The sequence below is a fragment of the Telopea speciosissima genome, chromosome 4, assembly GCF_018873765.1.
Source record: "Telopea speciosissima isolate NSW1024214 ecotype Mountain lineage chromosome 4, Tspe_v1, whole genome shotgun sequence".
In the NCBI taxonomy this organism is placed as follows: Eukaryota; Viridiplantae; Streptophyta; class Magnoliopsida; order Proteales; family Proteaceae; genus Telopea; species Telopea speciosissima.
In genome coordinates, this window is record NC_057919.1 from 4,601,620 (window position 1) to 4,622,270 (window position 20,651).

A 20,651-nucleotide genomic window follows, 5' to 3' on the forward strand; every position below is an offset into this window, starting at 1 on the left:
TCATTGAGCAAGGGGCATAAGGGAACACACGAATAAGATGCAACAAAATGATATTGGACATAGAAGGGCAATGAGGTCATTTAATGTGAGGAGAGAGATAGACACAGTGGTGCTAGTGTATATTGGCATCATCCACATGAGGTTCACTGGATTTTTTTCCTTTAAGGTTCCCTCACCCATACGGTTGTGAGGTTCTCTTTAGGGATGTTCAACATGTGTCAGAGAGAAATCCAACGGCTGACTTTTCATGACATGTTTAAATTGGTAGTTTCCATTGAACGTGTGACTCTCTCTCTCTCCTCTCTCCACTCGTTCCTCAAAACCACTCTCTCTTCTCTCTCCTCTCTCCACGTTTGAGAAACTCAATGAAACAGGTCTCCTCTCTCGTCTCTTTTACTCCTCTCTCACGTCTCCTCTCTCTCGTCTCTTTGCTCTCTCTCTATACTATTTCCAAAAGAAAAAACGAAGAGGGGAGAGAGAGGAGCGTGACGATCGATCAGGCGTCTGCAACTGTTCACTCTCGACCCTCCATAAACCTCCCGAGAAGAGTGACAATCGATCAGTCTCGCTCCACTACAGGTACTCCAATATGTGTTTATGTTTTTTTTTCTTTTCAAAAAAAGTTTCTGGTTGTTGGTTTTACTTGTATGTTCCTTGGTTTGCAATTGAGAGAAATCACTTTATCCAACTCCTTTCAAGATGGAATTTCACGCACTGATTTGTAACACCTAAACCCGACGAGGAATAATCAACAACCAACCCCGTTTATCAAATATTTACTTAAAAATAAATGAATGAAATTGTGAAACTCATTGGCGGAGGTTAGAAAGACCAGGTCTGGTCCCACGTTGCTATCTTAAGAATCAGGATAGAGGATAGCTTTACTTTTGGGATGATATTCAAGAGATTTAATCGCCCTAAGGAAGCATACTGTTACCCATAATTCAGACCAAATGGCTGAAGACCGAGAAGTTCCAACATAATAATCTTCCAAGTTCAGAATACCATTAAAATAGATGGGATTAGCAGTAAGATAAAAAAGCAGAGAAGAGAAACTTAACTTTCCACATCCTTGTTGATTTTCAAAGTGTATGTCTAGTAAAATTCATGTGGAGTAAATCCAGAGAGACGAGAGAGAGGAGACATGAGAGAAGAGAGTATAGAGAGAAGAGAATGACAAGAGAGAGGAGAGAGAGGAGAGAGAGGAGAGAGAGGAGACCTGTTTCATTGAGTTTCTCAAACGTGGAGAGAGGACAGAGAAGAGAGAGTGGTTTTGAGGAAAGAGTGGAGAGAAGAGAAAGAGAGAGTCACACGTTCAATGGAAACAACCAATTTAAACATGTCATGAAAAGTCACCCGTTGGATTTCTCTCTGACACATGTCAAACATCCCTAAAAAAAACCTCACAACTGTATGGGTGAGGGAACCTTTGAGAAAAAAAATCCGTATATGGATGGTGTTTGTTAAGTTGGTGGGTCTTCCTATATGCATCTGATAAAGGAAAATAATAGCTTTTTGAAACCTTTCTCCTCATCTACTCCATATGGGCAACCTAGAGATTTTCCCGCATGAATACCGTTTGATGGTAGTTGTTTCCAATTAAGTTTTTTTTTTGTAGACAAATCCAATTAAGTTTCAACAAGACGACTTTGCAGAAATGATCACAACCAGGCACTCTCGTCCCGCCATCTGTCTCTCACACGGTCACACCCACCCTCTGCTCACTCCCTCATACTTCCCCCGCCATCTCTCTCTCTATCTCCCCCACTCCCCGCCGCACCCGTCCCCAACCACCGGATGTGTCCCTGTACTGCCGCCGCTGCCGCGCCCCCAACTCTGTAAGTTCAATGCGCTCATTCCATATGCTGCCAAGGGATTGTCCTCTGAAGCGCAAAGGGATTTTATCATCACGATCATCCTCGGAATTGTGTAACATAGACAATAGCTGTTGCTGCAATGGTTCTCCAAAGCGGCAAACACCAACATCATCATTCCTCGTATCACCGCTACTACCGCTCGGTCTCCCGTCCCCTCCCTGCTACCACCACCACCACCCCATCCTCTATCCCTGCCATTGCAGAACCAAGTTTCAAAGTTCGAATTCCTCTCATGGCGGAGCCCATCTTCAGCAGTGGCCCTCCTATGAATGTTGTTAATCTGAGAGCGAGAGAAAGAGTTTTATTATGGTAGAACAGAGAAAAAATATAGCAACAATCAAGGTGGGATGGGGGATAGCAAGCATGCGGCAAGGCAAAGGTAAGTTCAGAGAGATGGGAGGCAGGAGACAGTGTTGGGGTTAGCAGAAACAAGAGGGTCAGAGTGGGGCAGCAGAGGCAAAGGGATGGGTTGCAGAGTGGGAGAGGGAGCCGTAGACGGAGAGGAAGGCGAGAGGAAATTAACATCTTCTATCTTACACTTCAAGTGAAATGATAATTTAACCCCAATGTAACAAGAACATGGTTGTACAAGATTGGACATAAAACTATAAAAGACAGGTTAAAACTTATTTTGTAACCACCTAGGTTACAAACAGATTCTCCCAATTAAATTATTTTACCATTTAAAAAAAAAATTTAAGAAAATGGACAAACGAAACTATTATTCCTTCAAAATTTTTTAAAAAAAATTCTCCCACCTTGTTTTTTTCAATCAAAATTTTCAATTGAAAAAAAATGAAGTGAACTACCCTCCTTCCAACTTATTCATGATCCGATTTATCAACCAGGATGAAGATACACCTCCCAAGAGGCTAGGAAGTGCTCTATGATGGTTGAACACAATTTCTTTTGGGAGGAACTGGAACCCATGAGATGAGAGGAATATTTAGGCGGGGGCCCCTGAGCGCTTCTATCTTACCACATTGCAGCTCATAGGTGCTCAAGTTTTACATTTTGAAAACATATTAGCAATATCAAACTCATGACAAGTTTTGGTCACAAAACCAATGCCACCATATTACAATCAATTTTGGCCAAGATTTGGATCTGTAACAACAGTAAGGAGAGGGTTCAATGCACAATTTAGGGTGTCAAATTACAGCCCGAACCGGTTCAACCATCCATATTGAATGATTCAGCCGAATCGAATCAAAATCTTATCCGGCCGGCTTCAGTCTGGTCATTTACAAAACCAATAGAAACTGAACCGAAAACAATGAAAAACCAAACCAAACTCGATAAAATCATGAAAAAAACAAAAAATCAATAAAAATAGGTTTTAAATTTTTATAAATATTTTTCTTAATATATACATATGGAACAACCAAAACCAAACCATCCCAATAACAAAATGATAACAGCCAATTAACCCAACCCAATAAAAATCTGAAGCCGAACCGGAACTAAACCAATCTTTTTCTAATCGGGCTGGCTTTGGTTTGGCCCAGTTGAGACCGGAGACCCATTCAGCCCAACCAAAATCAAACCAAACTGATTGACACCCCTAACACAACTATTCGTATAATTGGGTTTCCAACCAAACTTTTGGATGTTGCAAATTTATATGGTTTGCTATCCATCTATTTATTAGAATATACCTTTGATCTGATAAGCTAGTGAAAAACTGAATTAGGCCTCAAAATTATAACAGTAATAAATCGTCGAAAGAGGTGAAACAATGTGTATTGATAATGGCAGTGCATGTCCTGTACAAATTTGTAACAGCAACCAATGGAAACTAATTTAAAAACTCCCCGTCGCTTTTTGGAGTCAGTACAAACCTAGGTAGGACTTCTTTGAGGGGGAGCAAGACTAAAAATAACTCACTGTTCAGCTGTTACAACAGAGTTACCTCCATTGGAATTAGCAGCAACATCTGCAGGTGGTCCCTCAATCCTGGTTCCCAAATCAGACCCATTAACTTCACCCTACAAATTACAACACAAAGGAACCACCACTGTTACTCCTATGAAGAGAAGTGGAAACCTTTGTGACAATAATTTCCATAGCGATCACACCAAATAAAGATCATGTCATCTAAAGGAGTACCTGCTCAACCCGGTTTGCCAAAGTATTCTGAGTTCCCACAGATGATGCTTGCACAAGTACTGGCGTCCTAGAAAGATCTCTTAGAGTCCCCTGAAAATCAGTAATTCAGCACCAAAGGAAAAGTCAACATTTTTAACATTCCCAAATAAATAGCATGAACACCAGGAGGAAAAGGGGGGCAGGTGGGAGGGAGTAAACTAAGAGAATATTGTGGACACAATTTAACTAAAGGATTTGGTAAAGAAGACATTATTGTAGCAGTCAAGTTGAAAATGAATCAAGCATTCACTAGCAATGACCTCCTTAGCTTAAAAAATTTTGTTTTTCGCGGCAGAGAAAACCGAGGAAAGATGTGGAACAGATGCCATCTTCAGGACATTTCTTCTATTGTTTATTTATTTTGAGAGGAGAGGGGGTATTGAGTGATCAAATTATTGGAATCTGGGAAGAAGTTATTGGCAAAAAACACAATACCAGCCATTTTCCTGGGATTTTAACATTATCAAAAAATAATTTCCATTACTGATTAAAATCCTTGTCATCTCTTCAGAAGCCTGCATTGGGTCATATGATATAAAACTAAATACAGAGCAGAAGGATGATTTACAATTAACTTTTTTTCACAACCAAAGACCCAAGTTTGCACTGTGCTAGTGAGAAACTGTAATGGGAATTGGTACATACCTAAGCTGTCATGTTTCCTCTTTTTATTAATGTGACAATACCAGCACATTAAAGACAACCAGTAGCTATAGGAAGAAGAAGAACAAAGAAGGAGAAGAAGCGAAGAACGATAGAGACAAAGAGATGTAGAAATCTGCCCACGGTTTGTCTTGTGAACAGAGCAAAACAAACCGTAGGCTCTCACCTTGTATTTATACTAATCATCCAACACACACAAACCGACTTAATTAATTACCAGTAAAGTACCTAAACTACCCTCACTAATTAAGCTACAAACCAAACATAAACCGTGGTCCTGTGGACCTACACATAAAATAACTCATAACAGTTTCCCTCAAGTTGGAACGTACACATCACCCATGCCCAGCTTGGAACACACTTGTAGCCGAAACAAGACTTTGGTGAACAATCTCCAAGTTAATGTGAAGAACTGACGAATGAAGTAGAGATCAGCTTCTTCATCACAGCATCCCAAACAAAGTGACAATCAACTTCAATATGCTTCGTCCTCTCATGGAACACGGGATTATTAGCAATATAAATGGCTGCTTGTGATGCAGGGCATTCAGCCAGCCCGTAGGTTAACACCTATGCTAGCCTGGGTAAATTAAACCCAGTGGTTCTGCCTGTTCATTTTCCTAGGCTAGTGTTTACTCTTACTATGTGTCTTTTTAGTTTCCTAGGTGGAGTTATGAGGTTGTTCATGTTCTTGGGTATTAGTTATTAGTCATTAAGAGTCTTTTAGTTTTTCTAAGTCACTTTCTTGGTTGTAGTTCCCTATGTCCTGGGGATGTTATTTATGCTTTGGTTTTAATTTCTAGATGTTGAAAATCCAAAAGTCTATTTAATGTAAGTTGATGTATCCTAAGGGCTTTTAATGCCTCCCCCCTATATAATGAAACCATGGGCTGTTCTCAGGAATACCAGAATTTTAACGGAAAAAAGAAATCTTTCTTTGAAAGACTATATCCTGTGGATCTCAAGTGGGTTGTGGATTCACCAATCATATCCAAGGTGGATCTCCTTGGTAGGGCTCTAGTGGACTCTAGCAGCCAAAACTATCTACCTCCATCAATTATCATCATCATCAACCACCATCATCCATCTCCATCTTCATCATCAAACTAAAAGGCCCTCATCTAGTGGCTTATAACTTGTCGGTTCTCAACTAATTCATCGATCCTTGTTATTCTACATCAGCTTGATTATCACAAAACATTTCCATAGGCTTGCCAGTAGAATAACCAAGCTCTTGAACAAAGGATCGAAGCCATATCATCTCAGCAGCAATGTGAGCCACAGCACGATACTCAGTTTCAACACTAAAACGGGCAACAGTAGTCTGTTTCTTACTTCTCCACATAACAAGGTTGCCTCCAAAGTCCAAAGAAGGTACAATAGCCTATAGTGGACCGTCGATCTTCATCGAAACCAGCGCAATCAACATCAGAGTAACCAACAATACTAGTGTGATAATGACAACAATAAATAAGTCCCTTCCCTGAAGCACCTTTGAGATATTTCAATATTCAATAGTTTGGTTCCCAATGAACTTGCTTAGGTGTTTGCGTGAATTGAATAACCACCCCAATGGCAAAGGAAATATTAGGTCGGGTAACAGTAAGATATATAAGTTTCCCGACAAGTCTTTGATACCGAATTTTATCTTCGAACTCCTTATCATCGAAGATCCCAAGCTTAACATGAGGATTCATGGGGTATCTACAAGCTTAATGCCTAACGTCCCTGTCTCACTCAAAAGATCAAGAACATACTTCCATTGAGATAAATTGAGCCCTTTCTTACTACGAACAACCTCAATACCAAGAAAATAATGGAGTGCACCCAAATCCTTCATCTGAAAATATTACTGCAAGTAGGTCTTAACATGTGCAATCCCAGACACATACATCATTACCAGAAACAATTATGTCACCAACATAAGGCACCAATACAATCACTTTATAAGCTATTGTCAAACAAAAACAGAATGGTTTGAGTAGTTTTTAAAAAACCCATATGCAGTAACAACTTTACTAAACTTATCAAACCATGTTTGTGGGGACTGTTTTAGCCCATAAATGGCTTTGTGCAACCTACAAACTTTCTACATGTCCTCCCCCTGAGCAACATACGCAAGAAGTTGCTACATATAAACTTCCTCCTACAAATCACTAGACAAAAAGGCATTCTTGATGTCCAATGTCTAGAGTGGCCAATCAAGATTAATAGCCAAGGAAATCAGCATGCGGACAAAATTCAACCGTGCAATGGGGAGAAAAGTCTCAAAATCGTCAACTCCATTAATCTGAGTATAGCCCTTAGCCACCAGTCGAGTTTTCTGCTCAACTAAACCATTTGGGTTATACTTAATAGTGTACACCTAACAACACTTAACAAGATCCTTACCAGGAGGTAGGTCAACCATAAAACAAGTCTACGAGAAAACAAGGCATCCATTTCCACATCCATGGCAAATTTCCAACTAGGGTGAGACAAAGCATCCTTGTAATGATGAGGAACGGAATGAGATGTAATAGAAAGAGCAAAAGTTCGAAGAGGAACAAGAAGGTGAGAAATAGAGACATAATTGGCAATCAGATAGGTAACCAAAGAGGATTGAGTACATGAATGAATACCTTTCTGAAGAACAATGGAGAGGTCGACGACAAAAGAAGGATCTCCATGCAAAGATTCTGACGGTGGAAGTAGAGGAGCAGCAAGAGCAAATGATGGTTTGCTTCGGAAGACGGGTGTATATTTGTAAAGGCACCCCTTTTAGGCGGAGGCAGAGGAGATGGAGTGAGAACTGTATTCTCAAGAGGAATAAGCTGAGGAAGAGGAGGTGGATTGGAAGAGGAAGGACCAAAAATAGAAATTGAACTACCAAATAGGGTACATTTTCAAAAAAGGTAACATCAGCACTAAGTAATAGGGTCAAAACATTTATAGCCCTTCTAAATAGAATACCCCAAAAATATACACTTGCTGGACCGAGTAACAGTTTATCAAAGCCAGGATGTAGATTATGGACAAAACATTGGCAATAAAAAAATGCGAAAAGATAAACTAAACAAGTGTGGGTTGGGGGAAACGATGGAAAAGGGAAAATTTTTTAAAAACAGAGAATGGCATCCAGTTAATCAGGAAACAAGCAGGCAACATAGCATCACCCGAATAAACTTTAGGAATATTCATATGGAACATTAATGAGCAGGAAATGTCTAATCAGTGGCGGTATTTCCGTTCAGCCAGCCCATTTTGAGGTATATACGAACTGGTCTAATGAATAATACCAGTCAGAATAAAAGGAATAAATTGCATTTTGGGTAATTTCCAGAGCATTGTCAGTATGCAAAACTTTCAAACAAACACCAAATTGAACACTTATTTCAGCATAAAATTGTTTGAAGACAGATACAAACTCAGGAGGAAAAACATGTTAGTTTACTTGAAGGAGCTAATGTACCAATGGATGTGGAAGATGATGTCTCAAGTTGTTGAACTCGTTTAAGTAGTTGATTAATCATATCAACAGGTGAGGAGACACTACTACCAGTTGAAGGACCATAATTAGTATCAGTAGGAGTCACCACTTCAGTATTTCCATCAGGAACAGTAGTATTGGCAAATTGTTGCTGCCCCCACTGGGGCTTGCCATGTTTCAGCCAACACTTATCAATGGTATGATTGGAGCGACCACAGTGAGTACACCAACGAACAACAGGATCAAAGGATGGATTACCACAACCACCCATGCCACGTCATGGCCACCACCCTTTGAGACAAAGGCTGAATTATCCTTGGGAGAGAGGGAGTGGAATCAGGTTTAACCAAAGAAGGAGATACAACTTGCTGAATTCTATAGTAAGCCTCATTAACAAAGAGAATATTCTCACCATCTAAACAATTGACTCATAGAAGTTTTAGGACATAATTTGGTCAACAGTTGAAACTTACAAGGTTTTGGTCGAAATTTCACAGTTTTGCGAAATATTTTGGTTTCCAGCTAAGTCGAAACCTGGCTCGAAACCAAAACTTCAAACCTCTATGGTCCACAGCCAAAGCTATAGGCCCTGATTGAAAATCATACTTTAGAATCCTGTTGTCTAGAAACTGGCACCGATATAATATATGCTAATGTTTTATTTGATCCTCTAACAGAACCAGTAAATTCATTTTTTATAATACAAAAAATAGTTATTATTTTACCTCACGATTCCCCAAGTCTTATTTTTGTAATTTACAGAGTCAGGCAACCCATGTTAGTGTCAGACTCAAGACACTTGCACCTGCAACTTCATAACAAAGCCTATTGATTCATACATTTCCTATTGGTTCATACTTTAAGAAATGTGGACCCTTATCCTTAGGCTCCTGTTGAATAAATTCATTTTTTAATTACATCCCTTTTAATTTTATCATGCATCCAAACGTTCAACTCTCAGTTTTGTGTTGCATTTTAAAACATTCTTCTTCTCCATAAAGCATGGCTGGTCTCATAGCCATCTCGTAAATTTCTCCTTCAATCATCTCATGGCACTCAACATGCCAATCCATTTCATCCATCCCACACCAGTTTGGTGGTGAACATCCAATTCAAGCTCTGCCTATGTATGGAAGAGGAAACCAAGATAACAATAGTGGGAGCATTGAAGTAAAACTTTTTCATTAAACTTAGCTTCTCCCTTCAATTATAATGTGAATTTGTTAAAATAGTGTGATGCCGTGATGTAGATCACAGGTTCCAGCACAAGTGTAGCCACCGGAACAAGGCCCAAAAAAATCAGTCCAGAATCGCTGTAGGAGACAGCCTGGTCTGAAGTGACCTGGTTCTTGGTTGGTTCGATGGAGCAAGTCCCAGTGGACCAGATTTCTAATTTTGAGGAGCATATCATAAGGAATCAACAAGAACTTGTCCAGGTTCATCCCCCCTATCATCCAGCATATTTTGTGGAAGATTATTTTCAGATTTGAATAGATTTTGAGCCAGCATATATCCTTATTTGAAGAGATATTTCCAGAATCGACTTCTGCCAAAGATCAGCCATCTACAGCCTGTCTACGAGAAAATGTTCTTCAGATTTTGGTGGGCCCCATGACCATTGCGTGGAGAAGCTTTTGGAGGGTTATCACAACTTGCAATCACTCTTATAATTTAGGGAATTAAGGTTTCTTGCATAGGAATTCATTAGTTAAAGATTAGTTTCTATTGTATAGGTTGTTTTATGTAATTAGTAGTTTCCTATTCTAGGACACTTTATTTTGCCAACTAATGGTGTATGCTCTTCGTCGATGATATTGTTTTGGTGGATGAGACAAAAGCAGGGATTAATGCTAAACTAGAGCTAAGAAGATCAATCTTGGAAACAAGAGGCTTTAAGATTAGTAGAACGAAGACAGAGTATATGATGTGCAATTTTAGTCATACTATGAGGGATACTGAAATGGTGTAAATTGAGGAAAGAGAGATACCACAAAGTGACTATTTTAGATATATGGGGTCAATCATAAATAAAGGAGACATAGAGGATGATGTTTCACAGAAGATTAAAGTGGGATGGATGAAGTGGAGAGGTGTGTCCAGAGTGCTATGTGACCGACGTATTCCTTTAAGCTTAAAGGAAAGTTCTATAGGACTGTTGTATGATCGGCCATGATGTATGGGGCAGAATGTTGGGCAGTTAAGAAGTGTCATATTAAGAAGCTATATGTAGCAGAGAAGATGATGTTAAGATGGATGTGCGGAAAAACTAGGAAGGCTAAAGTAAGGAATGATCGTATTAGAGCTAACTTGGGAGTTGCCCCGATCAATGACAAACTCCGAGAGAGTCGTTTGAGGAGGTATGGTCATGTTCAACGGAGGCCTAGGGATGCCGGACGCCCCAATAAGGAGGAGTGATATGATCCCGATTGAAGGAGCTAAAAGAGCTAGGGGCAAGCCTAAAATGACCATAGGAGAAGTTGTGAGGAAAGACTTGCATAGTCTAGGTCTTGTACCAAGTATGACCTCGGATAGTGCCTATTAGAGGGCAAGGATCCATGTAGCAGACCCCATTTAGCTAAGATTCTCCTGACTTGCTAGGCTGTGCCTCTTTCCTCTTACTTTCATTTTTCTTTTTATTTTCCATTTTTCATTTCCCATCCCTCTTTCCCATCTCTTCATTCCTCTTTTTTATTCAGGCCTCAGTTTTCCCTACTTTGTTTTATTTGGATCCATGTAATCGACCCCATTAAGTTGGTGATGCAGGTCCAAGCACAAGGAAGAAGAATAAGAAGCCTTGAAGAGGCTGTTGTTTTGTTGCTGCTTTATTTTCGTTGGAGCTTTTCTTTCCCATACTTAGTTTATTTTAAGTGTTTTAAGTGACTAAGGGTAAAATAGTCTTTTACCTATTTTAATTGTTTTAAGTTGTTTTTTTAAAACTTCTCCATCCTTCCACTATTTCTTTTGGAGGATTGAATCAGATTTGTATTAGGATTCAATGTCTAGTGTTTTAGGAATCAGACTTAGGCCCTATTCCTAAGCTGATTCGATGTAAGGGCTTTGGCCATCTTATTATAAATAAAGATTTCATGGGAGGCTCCTCGACAGTTCAAATAATTAATTTTCTGCTTCTAAGCTTGCTGCTGCCATAGCCGATTGCTCTCTGAGCATACATCCTTGTGGATCTCAAGGTGGTAAAGGGTAGGTGGACTCCTGCGTCTCCTTGCATTGTGAAGATCGGGAGGTTTCTTCAAGTTCTCAAGCTGCTGCCTTTGATCTCTTCAAATCCAGTAAGTTTGAATCTGAATTTTGTTTAAACCTTCTTATTCTCATCCTCCAACCCAAGCCTTCAAAATCTGTCCAGCCCTTCCCTTCACTAGACCTAATCCAAACCCCCCCCTCCATCCATTAAACCCTAACCTCCATTAAACCTGCAATTTACCCATTCGATCCATAGCTTGAATTTCAAGCAACCCCCTTCCAGCCCTCTAATCATCACCAAACTACCATCGAACCACCCTCCCATCCCCTCCTACACTCAATCCAAGTTTCAGCCCCAAATTCTCACTCTAACCCCTTCATCTCCTTGCTCCATTATAACCCAAACCCAAAACCCTAAACCCTAAAATTCAATTCTGCCCAAAATTGCCGAATTTAAAACTCATCCAAACCCTAACTTTTTTTATACCATAATAACCCCCTAGGCCTGCCCATTAATACCCTATAAACCCCTTTCCCTATATCCAACCCTAACCCTAGTTTTGCCCTAAATTACTAAACCCTAACCTAATCGGCCAGCCTTTGTGTGTGACCCCATTACCCTGGTTCCTAATGGGATTACTCCTACCTAGGACTACATTAGTTGGGATAAGGCTGAGTTTGTTGTTGTTGTAGTTTTTAATTATGACAAAGTTTAGGGGTTTATTTTCCACGCAAGAAAGAGTTATTTTTACGTAATGGTAGTTTCTATTTTTAGGATTCTTTATTTGTTAGTTAATTAGATTTCTATTAGGATTTTATTTTATCTCTAGAAGACTTTGATGTAATGATTTGAAGTTTATAAATAAAGAAAAGAGGGCTGAAACAGCCAAGTTGAGTTTGAGAAAGAAAAAAAAAGAATGAGCTTGGTTCAAGCCATTAATGGCTGTGAGAGACAGGTACGGTGAGAGGCCGTGGATGAAAGACCCAGGAGAGAGTGGGACACTCGATCCAATCCTATCCTTATTCTCTATTTTCTGTTTTCTTCTTTGTTTCTATTTCAATCGATTTCATTGTGTGATCTGCTACAAGTTCTTCAATTGTTTCCCAGTTTTTTGAAGACCAATCAGCATTAATTTTATTCAAGAAGATCCTGCCTGGGGCTAGGTCTTTCGTGATCCAGCTCTACATTAGTACCTCATATGTCTCTTAAATTATATAAAGCAATAATCACGACACTTTCTCTAATATAAGACATTCTTTTTTGTCTATCCTACTCAAGGGCCCACAGGCCAACTACAAGCTAAGGGGGGAAGGCTAAGACAAGCCAACAATCTACACTAGGGGTGGGGAGGGGAGAGAGGGGTGCCTTTTTGGCACAATATGCAATCCAAGAGAGTTGATCCCTTGACCTCCTGGGGGCATGCACTCAACCGGCAATACCTCCAACCAACCGAGCTAGCGGCTGTTTGCCTAATATAAGACTCAATTCCACACTTCAGTCAACTCTTACATTTTCCCCTTAAAATATCTCTAAAATTTCTCGCTTTGTTTTTTTTTTTTTAAATCAGGTAATGGTGGGACCCCTAAGTTCATCTTTCTTGGCAACCTCTTTGTAGTTTTGACATATGACTTGTAAGGTTCACTTTCTTGCGCTTCTCATTCTGTCCCTCCATAATTCCTCCCATTTCCCACTCTTTACATTGTCTCTCAACAATATTTATGACAGTACTGAATGCGAAAAAGAGAGAGCAAGAGAGAGACATTAATTGTATAGATACTCTCATAAAATTGCTTATTATAAAGACAAAGCTCATAGATTTTCATTTCTATTCTACTCTAATTTTTTTCATAGTAAACAGGAACTCAGTTTTTTTTTTAAAGAGAAACTAACAGTAATTAGCCATATACGGGAACCAACCTTGTTTGCCCACATAAGCCCACATGCATTGCACAGAGTCCTAGGTCCAGCTGGCCCACGACGCATCATTGGAGTGGACTTTGAACTAATGCCACAGTGTGTGCATCTGAAGGGAGCATTAAAAGATTACAAATAGCAAACTACAGGCAAAGGGAAATAATGCATAAGACCAGCCTAAAAGAAGGGAATAAAAGAAAATTGAAGGAAAGAAGGCAACAAGAAAAAATGAATGGTTGACTACAGAAGAAATTTTCTAAGGAAACCAACGACACTATTATAGATGATTTGGCACTCACAAAGTTTCTTGCTGTGAATCATCTTGTCCTGAACCATTCCAATTTGAAGAACCTGATGCTGTTTCATCTAAAGTCGCCTTTGACGATGTGAATTGACCCTTTTTACGTTGCATCCTATTATAGGGAAAAGCATAAAATAGAAAATTCACTAAGAATATATGAAATATGAAACCAATGAAAGGTGATTTGTATAAACAGTAAAACTAAAATCTGTGCTTGAAATAACTCCAACCATTTTTACTTCAGAAAGGGGTTGCAAACTTGATGTGGGGCCAAATAAAGAAAGCAGGATGCTAGGAACAAAAGACCTTAACTATTTCCAGAGGGAACACCCTTTTTCCCTCCTGATGAACTCCAGAACTAAGCCCTACTAACTTTTTACTCCAACAAAAACTAGTAAAACACATCTCAGCACTATATCAGAGAAGCAAAATCTGTGAAGTATGAATAACATTACATTTGTACCACTATGGTTCTTGAAAAGAAATTTATACATTACAATTTAGGGAGAGGGATCAACATGCTACCCACTTACGTTAACATCTTACATGTGAAGCCAACAGTGGGTAGTGAAACGGTATAGTTAATGAATAAACAGAAGGAGGACCCACATATTTAATGAGGAGAAAGGCTGTGAGAGGAAAGTACACTGACAGTATGTACTTCCTTTTCCCTACAATTTATTTATTGAAAAGAATTGAAATAGGGATGCAATTAGACACCCTCAAAACATTTGATGAGTAAAACATACACAACAACAGTAGGCTATCCCCAAAATGTAAATATAGTTGCACAACCAATTAGCTTAACCAAATCACCTGCCTCTTGATTCACCAATCTTGGCATTCAGCTGGGTTGCAAGAGCTCTAATGAATCTGAGTCAAGAGACGATTGCCATGGCTCTGGGTCATTACGTCTCAGCTAGTTAATAAGTTAATAAATCTCACTCCACAAGAATCTGATCATAAACTCTCAAAATAGAAAACTCAGCCCCTCTCTCAAAATAGAAAATTCAGCCCCACATTCAGATATAACAATTCTGCCTCAGTGAGAAACCCTTTTCCCCAATAGGGCCTGGATATGCTACATCAACCATCCCATGGCCCAAAAGTTCTATGCCTAAGATTTCCCAAAGAACAGCCATCAAAGTTCCAATTTAACAATTGCAATGGTGTTGCCTAACACAGCATGAATCAAAGGACTTCAATATCTAAACAAGTGTGTATCTAAGAGTCCATTTGGTTGGATTTCTATTTTAATTTCAGATTGATTTCTTAAAATAAGTCAACAAATAGTTTTTTGGTCAAGATTGAAATTAATTAATTTCACCAATTGAAAATATTTCAAGAATAAAAATTCATTTGGTAGTTCAATTTAAGAATATATCTCTTTATTTATGATAACAAAAATACTGATGAATTAATGATAGTAATAATAATGATAGTGACGATGATAATAATGACATTAACAACAATGCCAATGATGATGATGATGTGAAATGTAATCCAAAGGTGATATTTCGTCCATATGTAACCAAAATAAGAGAGAGAGAAATCGTGAAATAGATTAGAATAGAAATTGTGAAATAGCTCCCTAAATATTTCAAGATTTCTCTTCAACTTGATTCCAATAGCTCCCCAGCTATTTCAATATTTCTATCAACTTGATTTCACTGAAATTGGGTACAAAAATCATGCCAAACTACCAGAGAAATTGAAATAGAAATCCAACCAAAGAGAGCCTAAATAGATCACTCGTACATGCCCAATGAATCACTTTAGCTGTAGCTTCCTCATTAGAACTTGCACAACAGAAAATTGATCATAAACAATCTTCCATCTCTCCCTCACTCACAGACACACACCAAAATGATGCAAATAGAATATAAATGCCTACAAGGCTACAACTTTTGACACGAGGTGTTAGATACCAAATACAAACGTTACTCTTTGAGATCTTCCAGAATGCCCAAATAATTTGAGAAACCATCAAGAAATGGAACTATAAACTCTTTCGGCAAAGGAACAGAAGAGAGAGATGGTCAACTGATTCATCATCCTCTTTGAATATTAAACACAGAAAAGTCATTTGGCTGTCTCTTTTAACACAAGTAATCACTTAGCACCCTTATGCACTATTTCCCACCCCACTGTTGATCACTTGACCTTCTCATTTCTATATAGTATTCGGCAAAGATAAACTTTATTAAAAATTGGCTGATTATATGATGGGATGAATTCGATAGGTAAAATGGGTGAGGGAAACAAGGTTCAAATGCATAGTTGTCACGGCGTCTAGGCAAACAAAGGCATTGGAGGGGGCCTGGATGCAAGGCGACCAAGGAGACACTAGGAGCCTGCATTGCATGATAACCATAGTTGTCACGGCGTCTCGGTGACCCAAGGCGGTGGAGAGGATCCAAATGGTAGGCGACACCAATTAGCCGAACAAGGCATCTGGACGCCTAAGCGTCGCCTAGTCTACGCCTTGACAACTATGATGATAACACGTTTGTTTCTCTATTTCTCTGGAAAAGAAACTCGTTAGTTAACACCAGTTCATTTTTTGTTTTTGGGAATGAACCGGGGAAAAAAAGTTGCTGAGAAATTAAAAAAAAAGCTCCAATTTGAAGCTTCTGTGTCCCAGAAATAAAAGAAAGAAATGGGGGGGGGGGGGAGCTGCTCTTTAATGAGCACATGGTTAATCTGATGGGCAAAGTAGTAATTCCATGTTCAAAAAAAAAAAACCCATCAAACTACCACCTCCACCGCCACCACAACCACTGGCACCGCTACCACCACCAAATTTTTGGGTATTCAATGGAATTTATGAAATTTTATAGAAGTTCCAGAAATAGATATTATTGCGCATAACAAACACGTTTTTTTTTCTTTTTTGGCAGAGATAGAAATTACCATGCTTTACCAAATGCGTTTTTTTTTTGTCCAGAAATTTGGCACAGAAACAGAAACAGAAAAAGCTATTTCTGGAATAGAGACAGCCCAGAAACAGAAATATTATCATGCAGGCCCTAGTTGTCAAGGTGCCTGGATGCCAAGGCGGTCATCACTTGACAACTATGGTTCAAAATTTCAATCGTATATTGACCGAAATTTTGAAGAGAAAAAAAACCGGTTTAGAAAAGTCTCGAAACGAATCAAGGGTTGAGTCTGTAGGAATATAAGATTTCGACCAAAATTTTGGCAATTCGGCTGAAATTTCAGCATCGTTTCAAATTTCAATATCTCGTTTTTGCTGCGTAAAAATACCATGATATATTATACAATAAATTTTTCGATCAAAAAACCAAGATTTCGTATTTTTTTCTAAATCACCTAAATTTCTTTATGGACATGATGTTCTTGACTACTACACATTTACATAGACGATTTGTCATTATTGGAGCAACAGTTGTGCAAAATTCCAATTTGGAGGTATAATCTTTTTCTTGAAATTACTTTTTGCCAAAACAAATAAAGTAAATATTTAGTGAATGACCTTCAGTTTTTTATATGTTAGACATCATAAACTGATCTACAACTTTATGGAGTTGGATTTGATTTTCTGTTTTTTATTTTCTAGTTAAAAGTTTGATTTTCTTGAAACAATTTATTTTTTAAATAGGATTAATATATATTGGTTGGGGCTCAATTTTATAAATGTTAAATATCGAAATGGCCAATCAAAATTCACTAACAAAATGGCTAATAAAAAATTCACCAATGAAATATACCAGATTTTGGCCGAAAATGAAATGGCCAATCAAAATTCACCAACGAAAGCCAGATCCAGCTTAAACAACTGATACACCAGCCCAACACCCCCGTCAGCCAACAACCAGATCCAGCAACAGCAAGAACAATGAAACAATATGCTTCCTTCACCAACTCCTCTCACCCCATGACTAGCATGGATTAGATCAAAGCTTCCAACCCCCTCCCCCCCCCCCCCCCAAAAAAAAAAGGCAAGAAGGTCTATGCAGTCAATAAAAGGAAATCAACCTCTTAAGACATTTACATAACTATAAAACCAATAGATGCAAAATATTGCCCTTAAAACTAATTTCCAACCAGCTCAGCAACTCAGAAACAAGATGTGAGCATACATGAGCTTCAAGTGGTGCAGGTAGATTTTACAAAACCTATGGATAAGGGCCCAACTAAGTAAAAAGAGAAGTGCAGAAAATTGGAGAAGAGAAAGAGACAAGGGACTTGTTCATCATAAAGAAAGCTGGGGTATCATCAAACCATTTATGACTCTTTTTTTTCTTTTCTTTCTAAATGGCACTCGGAAGATAACCATTGCCTTGACAAAACCAAAATCCAAATATGCTGATGACAGTACTTGTTATAGGCAAAAACCAAACCCCCATGTCCTTACAGAATATGACTTTGACTTGAGAAAAATAATTCCTAACATGAGTATAATTACAAACTATGAACTCCGATTAGGACTTAAAAAGAGATTTCCTAACATGACTCTAATTACAAACTAGCAATTCCAATTAGGGCTCATACCCTTTTCCAGATAAAGAAAAGTTCTAATTTAATGAAGAAATATAATTAAGACTTATAATTTAATTTAATTTAATTTTTCTAAAACAAAAACCCCATCAGTAAATTGTTAATACTTTTCCAAATAGATCTTGGAATCTTAATCTTCGTCTCGCTAGAAAGGTAAATAAGCTTTAAGTGGCACCAAAAGCACGCAAAACAGAGAAATTTTGACCATCCAAAATTGAGCCTTAAGAAAAGAAATATCCAATTTCCTATAATACAATGCTCCCTATCACTAAAAATTAATTCAATGCTCTCTGGAGCATATCTAAGATCCTATAGTTGGCTACTTGTACACTCTTGCATCATAAACACAAATTGGAAGCAAACACTCAATCCGTAAGGAACTTTGTGAGTAGAGGAACGAAGGACAACTTCACTACATGAAGACAAAAGCAAGCTAAACTGCTAAGAATTCAAATGGATTTTCCTGGCAATAAACAACTACTTAAGAGTGTGCATTCCTTGGAAAAACACTCGCTTCCTCCATCTTCTTAGATCAACTAAATCATTATTTATGAAAAGACTAAAGGAAGAGAAAATCCATCCTCCTGGTTTAGGAAAATAGCCTGATATCCTCTTACAAAGTCCAAAATCAATTTATGCTTAATCATAGGAAAGGAGAAGGCATGTCTTACTTGATTCTTAACTATAATGTCTTGCAAAGTCCACAATGACAATCAACGTAGTTGTACATTTAACTGAATACATGAAGCCCACAGAAATCTCAAAACAAGCCAGTCCACAGTAAGAGAAAAGGAAGATTTTTTTTCTCCCATTTTCCTTTCCTCTCCTCCCAGCTTTGTGCCATACAATGTACAGAAGTCTTAAAATCTCCTTTGATATGGTATTCCGACAAGCTTTCTCTACTGGGTTGAAAAAGGATAAATAAATAAATAAAACGTATTTAGCAGCAGCACAACTACCTGAGAGCAACTTCTTTTCGAACGGTATATCGAATTTTCTTGTCAAAGTTGCGCTCTTTTCTTTTTTCACGGAACCTATGAAGAGAAGCCTCTCTCTGAGGAAGACTCGAGCGTCGAGGGTACTCAACTAAACTCTGTTATCAGAGATTAAGGATGAAAGCAGCGACCACCAGTCATTAAAAAAAAATACACACACACATAAGAGAAAAATAAAAGAACCAGCAGGCACCAGGGAGAAAAAATTACCCTCTGATTCGGGGGGGATGCAACGCCAGACACGCCAGAAGGCATTTCATACCCTCCCAGCAATAGCAGAACCGCCTGTACCTGTAAATAATAAACCCAAAAAAAAAAAATGAAATGAAACCTGAAACCCAACACAAATCATCTAATCTACAAACACGAAACCTAACAATAACCAATGTTTAAAAAAGAACGTAAATTGAACACATAAACAAAAACCATCTCTCAAAAGACCTTCTCCGGGGATACGGCATCGAACACATAGACTTCGCCTTGGAAGGAGAGAGTCAGCTGATCCATACCCTCTCCACGTGAAGGTAACACGAAATTGGCGCCACCGAGAAAGTTAGAATCGGGCGGGACCTCTTCAACGCCATCCATGACCTCAACGCTGCGCCCAACGCCACCGTTTTCAAGCGTGTGAGCTTCGTATCGTACGTGAGGATTGTCGATGGACTCTCCAGCTGCCCCTTCGTCTTCTTCCTCGATCTGGCTCGCAGGGTTCATGGACTGCATGTGGTTCTCATGGTCGTATAATGATAACTGTTCATTCGTCTCAGTCATCCTGCAGCATTACAGCGGCAGATCGAGAAGATAAGACACCTGAAACCCTAGCTTTTCTCCTTGCACCAAAATTAAGTAAATTGTGAAATCATCGCCTTGCACAGTGACGAGTGCGGACTGTGATGTTAATGAAAGGAAAGAAACCCTATATTGACTGCGATTGGTCGTTCCGATCTGTTTCCAAACCGAAAGTAGAGACAGCTCAGGAGAGGACGATGGGGGAAGGTAAATAACCCTGCACGAAGATGAAATTTACGGGATATGCCCTCCCCCCCTTACTGAGAGTCACTACTCACTAGTGAGTGGTATTAGTGCAGGTCAGATTGTTAAGACAGTCACAGAGTCCGTTTAAGACTTTGGACCCGGAAGGCCGAGCATCGAAGAATCGCAAAGCAGAACGGGTATTGCTAGCTTGACGGGGATTCAGTAGTGAGTAGTGAGTAGTGAAAGCTGTGAGCACGCTTATCAACTGAAGCTTTCCTTATGAGTTATGACTTCATAAATAGACCGGTTACGAATCATAAAATGGTCTAATTTACGTTTCTCTCCGGTTTGACCATCGATGACTGGGGGCCCATATTGTGGGGGTGGGGAAGCTCTGGATTGATCTCCTCTTAAAGCGGGGTTTGGGGACGGTCATATACGCAGCCTTACCTTTGCTTTGGCAAAGAGACTGTTTCTAGATTCAAACCGGTGACCATTTTAATCACAATGGAGCAACCTTTATCGTTGCACCAAGGCCTGCCTTTTGGCGCAAGACCACGTTGTTGGAAATAAAATCCTCTCCTGTTTG

General features: G+C 39.0%; 1 protein-coding gene across 2 annotated transcripts; it reads right to left on the reverse strand.

The window, feature by feature from the left end:
- Positions 1-3,546: 3,546 nt before the first annotated feature.
- LOC122658338 (GATA transcription factor 24-like) lies at positions 3,547-20,153 on the reverse strand. 2 transcript variants are annotated; one of them, XM_043853256.1, is made up of 7 exons: positions 19,529-20,151; positions 19,298-19,378; positions 19,052-19,185; positions 13,570-13,683; positions 13,274-13,379; positions 3,987-4,076; positions 3,547-3,865 (listed from the first exon to the last, which is right to left on the reverse strand). In XM_043853256.1, exons 1-7 carry the CDS (start codon positions 19,856-19,858, stop codon positions 3,761-3,763), a joined length of 960 nt encoding a protein of 319 aa, XP_043709191.1. In that variant the 5' UTR covers positions 19,859-20,151; the 3' UTR covers positions 3,547-3,760. The 2 variants fall into 2 exon arrangements, with proteins under 2 accessions (XP_043709191.1, XP_043709192.1); XM_043853257.1 differs by lacking the exons at positions 3,547-3,865; positions 3,987-4,076 and adding an exon at positions 13,048-13,191 and having other exon boundaries at positions 13,247-13,379; positions 19,529-20,153.
- Between the last annotated feature and the right edge of the window lie 498 nt (positions 20,154-20,651).